General features: G+C 43.7%; 1 protein-coding gene across 1 annotated transcript; it reads left to right on the top strand.

Moving 5' to 3' along the window:
- Nucleotides 1-5,334: 5,334 nt before the first annotated feature.
- six6a (SIX homeobox 6a) lies at nt 5,335-7,379 on the top strand. Its single transcript, XM_070842577.1, has 2 exons — nt 5,335-5,906; nt 7,214-7,379. The coding sequence occupies exons 1-2, from the start codon at nt 5,335-5,337 to the stop codon at nt 7,377-7,379; spliced, it is 738 nt and encodes a 245-aa protein (XP_070698678.1).
- The last annotated feature ends 907 nt before the right edge of the window (nt 7,380-8,286 follow it).

Here is an 8,286-nt window from a genome sequence, read left to right on the forward strand (position 1 = left end):
ATTAAGTTACATTTACAGGCCACAGATGGTTGAGCCTGTCATAATATGTATGAGCTCTGCAGAGATTTACACAACAGAGGATTGCTTTGAACAACGTGTAATGACCTCCTGCTTTTGTATGTTGTGTCATTGTGTACATGATGCACTGTTTTTTTTTTTTAAATAAAATGACTTTTTTCATAGCCTCATTGAGAACATACACTTCAGTATATGTGCTAAATAAACAGGCATTATGGAATTATATATTATGTCCACTATGCGAGTGTGAATTGGCTTACTGGACATAAGGTCATATGTGAGTGATTATGATAACAGTGGGTTAAGGTTAACCCTGGGTGTGCTGTGTTGTGTATACTCTGTGGAACAAAAGCTTGCGGGAGGAGTATGTGTGTCACGGCAGGGCTGGCCATGTGTGTGCGCCCCCACACTGACTGCTGCAGTGTATTGGCTTTCCTCTATCCATGTCAGCAGGGCTGTGCGAGTGAACGGCACTGGATTATGTACAGTGGGGGCTAATGGGTCAGTGGATAAGAAGTCTTCTCTGTTACCACAAATCCACAGATTAAACGCAGCGTCGAGAGCTAGTGCTGCCCCGGGGGCAAATGGGTCTAAAAACACAAGTCTCAGAGAGCTTTGGCATAACCCTCCTGTCACTGTGGAGCCACGAGGCAACATATGAGCCAAGTGACTCCTCTTAAAGTCCCACTGCATGAGCCTGGCCTTTAAATACGTCCGGGTCATCCAGGGGTTATGCGTAGTGTTGCTGACATGATATCTTAATTGGAAAGTTAATCCTGTTGGGGCAGCTGACTCTAAGTTAAAACAGTCTGTCGTGCAGAGGAAAGTCAACAGCACACTGAAGTGAAGCAGGCAGCCTGCATGTGAACATACACAGTAATGTTTGCATCCTCCATCTACCCGCCCCCAGGCAACTAACAGCATACATTAGCATTGTGTGGCACTGTTTTGCATCACTGCCCACCTTCTCTTGATGCTGTTTAAGTGCTTCAAACGGGCTCAGTGCCTACACAGACAGACCAGAGGACATTTACAGTAACAGAGCATGTTAACACTAAGGTGATATTATGTGCTCCCGAATCAGATTCCCCAGAGATACTGAGTGCAAGCACCCTTTTGTGTTCCTGTATGCATGTTTACGTACATCTCTATGGGCTTATGAGTGTTAAGATTAGCAACGATGTATGGGAGGGCAGATGGAGAGAGAGAAAGGTGCTGTGGGACGGTATGGGATAGTTGCAGGATGGCTGTTGGTGACAGCCTCTTGTAGTGTCTCGTCTGCTCCAGTGATCCTCGGGAATCTGGGTCATTTCCAGCCTGTTCACATGTAACTATTCCCCACTCCTTCCCTCCCACTGCCCACGGCTAGCTACGACCCAGCTACATGCTAATGATGATGCAAAGCAAATGTACTCGCCTCTTATGGTAAATTGAGAGGAAACTAAGGGGTGGTCTGCGGCAGGGTGCACCACACCTCTGTGCTGCTTCAGCCCTCTCTTCACCTCGCAGTCCTCTTCATGTTGCTGTCTGTCACTGAGCTGCCTCCTGCCACAGACAAATGTGTGTCAAGAGTTTTCTCTTGCAATAATGCTCTCAGACTGTTCAATGCAGTGAAGGATCTGTATCATATCTGTATCTCATCTGTATCGGCATAGCGTCAGTGGATTCGTTGAAACCCACAGGAATCTAATGTTTTATTTTAATCTGAAAGCTAGGCTAAATATTTTTGAGGCTTGGAGTTGATTCTTGTTCATGGAAACAGCAGTTGACAAAAACTCTATTAAAGGTCCATTTATCAGCTGTTCGGGAGCTTTCACCCACATCATGATCTTCAGGTACCAATGGAGTTTGAGAGCAGTAATAGAAGTAAAGATTTCTATTTTTCCTGAACACTTCTTGAAGTTAATATTCTGCTTTTGAATGATTAAATTTAGAGACGTTACGCTCCTGCTTGACTCCTGCAGAGGTTTAACAAAATAACAGGAAAACCTGACAATGACCCTGATTTTTGTTTCAACTTTGTCAAGAAAGGGTTGAATAAAATTTCTAGTCATTTTCCACCTCACAGTTTGAGTGTGTAGTAGTGTGTGTGTGTGTGCGTTTGTGCAGGATTGGATTATATTCTCTGGTGTTCCTGCTTTTTTTGCTGACCCTCTGCACCTCACCACTTTATTTTTGAAACAAGTTCACCTGATCTCCAGACTGGTTACAGCTATACATGCACTAAAATAAATGAGAGAATCGTTACTAAAAGGAAATAAAAAAGAAAGGGGAAAAAAAAGACAGATAGTAGCCATTTGAAAATAACCAGGTTTAATATGGAAACTTACAACAGCATTCAAATGTGTTTTGTCTGACAGATGACTGGCTTCATGGATGCCAGTGCGATCCATGAAACAAACAAACAAGAAAAAAAAAAAACAGACGTGTTTGAATGAGATCCACTGTGTTGCTGTGCTGAATGTGCGGAGATATTGGTGTCAGGAGGCCCACTATCTCCTGACACAGTGACACAGGCCTGGACTCACTGGCTCACAGTAGAGCTCATACCACTTCGGCTGAGCCTGGACATGTTAAAGATGACATGTAATATTTCTAGTTTCATATACAAGGTTAAAAAATAATAATATGGGAAGTAAAGACAGAAAAATGTGAGGAAGGATACCAGCAGACATTGGAGCAGATAAATAAAAAAGGCCTGTATGCGGGCTTTTAATAAGATTAATATCCAGTATGTAGAACACACCCACCTGTTTATTAGCGCAGTGATACTAAAACACGAATTCACGACAAGAAAAAAAAAAAAAATCCTGTCCAGACCTTGTTTTTTTTTTTTTTTATTCCATAAATGTTTTAACAGTGCTATAGGCTAGACGTGTTGCTTACAGAGCATTGTCTGCAATTGTTATTTCCAGCCCTCCGTTTAAGAGATCCAAAAGTCGCTTATATTTTATTGATGCACGCTTCCTAGAAGAAGTATTGCAGTCCTTGTAATTTTCGGGCGGGAAGGGCAGCCTGCAGGGATGAAATATTTACAGGCAGCTGAATATTTCAGGGCAGCACCTTGTCAGTCGCCCTCGCAATTTACTTCCACTGCTGCATCTGATGGAGGTCTTATCCTTTATTTACCAATATTTATTGTTTGGTGTAATGTGGGTGAATGAGTGGCGACCCCGGTAATAGACAGAACAGTCTTAATCTGTTTCTCTCTCTCTCTCTCTCTCTCTCTCATAGTGGCCACTCTGCTATGAACTGGCAATTTCATAAAGATGATGCAGCAGGAAATATTTCCCGAGAAACAAACGGGCTCCATCAACATTTAGAGGTGATATGCAAATTCTTTTATTTGATGGTCAAGATTTCTTCTTACGCCTGCACAGATGATGGTCTGCCAGCAAACCAGCAAGAGAATGAACAGCTTCCTGTGCAGAAGGCATTTCATAACCCCGCATCAAGAGTCTATAATTCATGCAAAAAGAGCCCGAAGGGGACTCTGCTCGAGTGTGTGTGGAGGGTGTGCGTGCGTGCGCGTGCATGGGAGAGAGAGAGAGAGGGAGGGGGGGGAGGGAGCGAGTGTGTGTGTGTGTGTGTGTATGTGTGTAAGAGAGAGAGAGATGGAGAGAGTGAGTGGGGTGGGGGGTATCTGTGAAAATAATATCAGGCTTTTCCGTCAGAATGAACTTTACTACTGTATCCAGCCATGAAATAATCTGACCCGACACTTCAAACCATCTGCGCTATCTATCCGCCCTCTTATTTACTAAATCAGCCTGTGCACAAAACGGAGTGTGTCTGATACTAAAGCCGAGTAGCACTATCCTGACAGGGCCATGATAATCCTATACACACAAATATAGCGTCTCTCCCCTGCTATGCTTTACAGCCTCCCTGCGCTGCCGCCGTGGTACTGATACTGTAAATAAAGGCAGATATACCGTATGAGCTCCAGTCTGCAGGGATCTCCATCACACACACACACACACACAGTGCCAGCATCACAGCAATCAGTTAGCCTGTGTAGTCCAAAAGAGCATTTATTCACATCCCCACATAAAAGAGCATGCACCAGCATCATAACCTAGGCTCTGATATGATTTATCATAGCTAATAAATTGGGCCTATCACTTTTGTGAGGTTGAAAAGAATGAAGCCTAGACTAACTCTGTTCAAGGCTGCGAAGCTGAGTTGGCTGCAAATTCAGTCCTGTTGAAATAAAGGCCACATTGACCCTTTTGAGCGTTTTCCACAATTGAGCATCAGTATTAGCTTATAAGGGTTTATGGGTGTTAAACACAACGAATTATAATCAAGCTATAATACACGAACGAAGGCCAACATTCATATTTTATAGTGACTCGTAGCCATGTGGGACCAAGATAAAGGAATATTATAGGAATATTATAGACCGATTGTGTAGATTAAAATTATAAGTGAGGACATGGTTTAAAAAAAAAAAAAAAAAAATTTCAAGACATTGTGCTGCTTATTACAGTAGAATTCTTTACTATGTAAATAGAATATTACTTAAGATGTGCTAATATTATGTGCTGATTTCTACCTCGGGGCAGGACAGGGTGCCTCTAGTCAGCCGGGATGAGTGATTTTGCTGCGTAAAGCCCGTCTGAAGAGCTCTGAAGGGAGCCTGAGCTGAGCGTGTTTTGCTGCTTTGCCACTTCACCGTGTGGTCTGAAGAGTCTTTCTTAAACACCGCCCGCCGCACAAAGGCTGAGGGTGTTTGGAAAGCACGGCGGGGCAGCTAAACGTTTGAAGACGCGAAGCAAAAAGGTCAAAATGTTTATATTATTTTTGAAAAGGGAGGTGCTGAGATCTCCTTTACGCCCTATTGGCCGAACTTGACAGTGATTGACGTGCATCCATGGCAACCGGGCAGCCAATCTGCCAAGTCCAATAGGAAATCATCGGAGGGGGCTTGACTGTCTTTTTCTCCCCCCTTAAAAAATACATCTCGGCTCCGGCTTTAATTCTGTCGTACTTTCAACCCCAGCCTACCTCGAAAAAATACATCGTGGCTCTGGCTTTAATTTTCTTGCACCTTCAGCCCTTTGCCTGCCAAGTTTGCCAAGCCCGAGGATGCGGTAGCCGGCCCCCACGCAGCATCGTTCCTCCTCCTCGGCGCTTGGTGTTTGCGTTTTTCACGGCTGGTCAGACGATTGGTTCGGTAACTTTGGGATTGCCTCGTTTTCTGGGTGTCTCGGGCTGCCTTGGCGCACGGGAAGAAGAAGCGGAGGAGTCGACGCGGAGGAGAGAGAGAGAGAGGAGAAAGGAGGGGGAGAGGGAAACACAGGAGAAGCCTCCATGTTTCAGCTGCCCATCTTGAATTTCAGCCCCCAGCAGGTCGCCGGGGTCTGCGAGACTCTGGAGGAGAGCGGGGACGTCGAGCGCCTCGGCCGCTTCCTCTGGTCGCTGCCCGTCGCGCCAGCGGCCTGCGAGGTCCTCAACAAAAACGAGTCGGTGCTGAGGGCCCGGGCCGTCGTCGCCTTCCACACGGGCAATTTCCGTGAACTTTACCACATCCTGGAGAACCACAAGTTCACCAAAGAGTCGCACACGAAGCTGCAGGCGCTGTGGCTCGAAGCGCACTACCAGGAGGCTGAGAAGCTGCGGGGACGCCCGCTGGGGCCGGTGGACAAATACAGGGTGCGGAAGAAGTTCCCCCTACCCAGAACCATTTGGGATGGAGAGCAGAAAACCCACTGCTTCAAGGAGAGAACCCGGCACTTGTTAAGAGAATGGTATTTGCAGGATCCCTACCCGAATCCCAGTAAAAAGAGGGAGCTTGCACAAGCTACAGGACTCACACCCACACAAGTAGGAAACTGGTTCAAAAACCGCAGACAAAGAGACAGGGCAGCGGCTGCAAAGAACAGGTGAGCAGTGTGCATCATTTGGACGGTCTCTGGTCACGATAGCTGCAGCAGAAAACTAATTATTTGGACATAGTAGAAAAGAAAAACATCCCGAGTGGATGTATGCATCATGTGATTCAGCCATTCAGTTAAACATAGCTAAAAAGGCCGTAACCCACGCTGCTTGGAGCCATTCACTTCTGACATAACTTCTCTGGATATTAGACTCAGAATCATCCTATAATCCTAAAATCGGGGGATTTTTCTCTTGTAGTAAATGTTGCTTGCAGTATCTATAATGAGGGTCAAAATGCAGAAAATGGTCAGCAGTGGTGACTAAAATGTCCAATGTTTTGCAATAATTTCCCCTGAAATTCTTTTAGATTGTTGGGAGAACAAATCTCTGCAGATCCTAAATAGTATTTCTTTTAATTGAATCAGATGTAAGTGAATAAGATGAACACAATACTGGAGAGGAACATTAAGGCTCACATAAAGGCTGTATTTCCATATTATTTTTTTGCTTATTTGCTTGTTATTGCACCCCAGAAGACCAGTGAACCAATAATGATAATCTAATATTTTATTTATAGTTAGATGGATAATGTGGTGTAATTTCCAATTACAATTGCAGTCAATCTATTGAAAGGCCTATTACAGTTCGGGTCGAGGTCACACTGCTCTATTGGTCGCGTTTGATACAGATAAAACAGCCCCTAATTTTCCAGTAAGTGCTGATAGTGGGCGGAATAAAATATAAAGAAGGGCCTAATTATTCAGATCTTTGTGAAACATTTCCAAATATCCTGTCGTTATATTGTCTAAGTCTGTTATATTGTCTATAACCAGTCTTACTGTAGTAATTGTACAATAACATCTGCCATAGCAGTACTATGTGTTTTTATAAGGGGTGTTTTCAACCATAGGCACCGCAAAAATGGCAGTTTTACGTAATTTAATTTTATATTGTGAGTTTTATTTTTTATTTTTTTGAAAAAGAAAAGGTGAAACAGTAAAGCAAATGCGATGAGATGATATTATTTATTTCACTTCTTTTGTTTGAGGATTTTTTTTTAGACACTAAAAAAAAAAAAATACACAGGATAAAAATACCTAAATAAAATGACCCTCAGTTCAAGAACATCCTGGAAGAAGCTGTTTTGCACATAAACAGGCTCATTTTCGGATCCATTTTTCAAGAGTGCCCCCCCCCCCCAAAAAAAAAAAAATCATAATCATAATTTTGATGATACCGTAGAGAATAAGCGGCCTTGCTCTGGAGACGTGTTAAAGCCATGTCCTCCCGTCTCTCCGTGTCTTGTGCCCAGGCTCCAGCAGCAGGTCCTGTCCGGCGGCTCGGTTCGCTCCCTGGCGGACGAGGACGGCACCGTGGACCGCCTGGGGAACTCGTCCAGTCCGGAGGCCAGTCTGTCCAGCAAGGCAGCCGCCTCGGCCATCTCCATCACCTCCAGCGACAGTGAATGTGACATCTGACGGGCAGATCGAGGGTGTCGATGAATTACAGGGGGACCCGACTGAGAGACAATCTAATAAAACAAGTCATAGTGCCTGCGTTGAGTAAAAAAAACACACACACATACACAGAAACTGATATTTGACGGGTGCCAAAACATGAGGGGATCTGTGATCTGCGGCGGACTGCCCGTCCTTATCCTTTAGGCCTATATCTTTGTTTGCGTTTTACCCACGTGTGGATAACTGAACTAAATACGGACGAATCACATTTGACGGACTAATAAACCAACGCCCCGAGATGAAAAGTTAAAAAAAAAAAAAAAAAAAAGGCAAATGAAGGCATCCGAGCGCCTAACCTGCTGTTCTCTGTGGGTATTTCATGTTGAAAAAGAACTATGATATTTTTACTTTACTTTCAAAGTTTTATAAATAATGTTTATTTGCGTATTTAAAACGATCTGCTCTGTCTCTTCGAATTTCATATTCATTTGCTTGGTGTTTTTAATACTTACCTTGTACACAGGTGAACCTGTTGAGCATGCGCGCTTTAGTGAAAATGTGTTTCAGTAAAAGGAAAAAAAAAGTAAAGATAACTTAATAAAATAATTGTTCATCAAGAGAGTTTTAAGTTTAATCTTATTTTTTTTTTTGGATTGCTGTGTGGGTTAAAAACAGAAATATAGTAGTATAGTATTATTATTAATATTTTTACATAAAACTCCCTTTGCTTATTTTCACGAGGAGAAAAGTTTGGGTGAGCATGACGCCTCACTGCGATATTCCCTGACACGTTTTAGAGCGAGGCCTAATTGGCCAACATGCTTTGCGTCCTGTAATGCAGGGTGACAGCGAGAGGTCACAGAGAGGCCGACTCACTAACCCGGATGATCTGCGAGAGAGATCATAGAGATCAAAACACAGCAGA

Source organism: Pempheris klunzingeri, chromosome 13 (genome assembly GCF_042242105.1).
Source record: "Pempheris klunzingeri isolate RE-2024b chromosome 13, fPemKlu1.hap1, whole genome shotgun sequence".
Taxonomy (NCBI): domain Eukaryota; kingdom Metazoa; phylum Chordata; class Actinopteri; order Acropomatiformes; family Pempheridae; genus Pempheris; species Pempheris klunzingeri.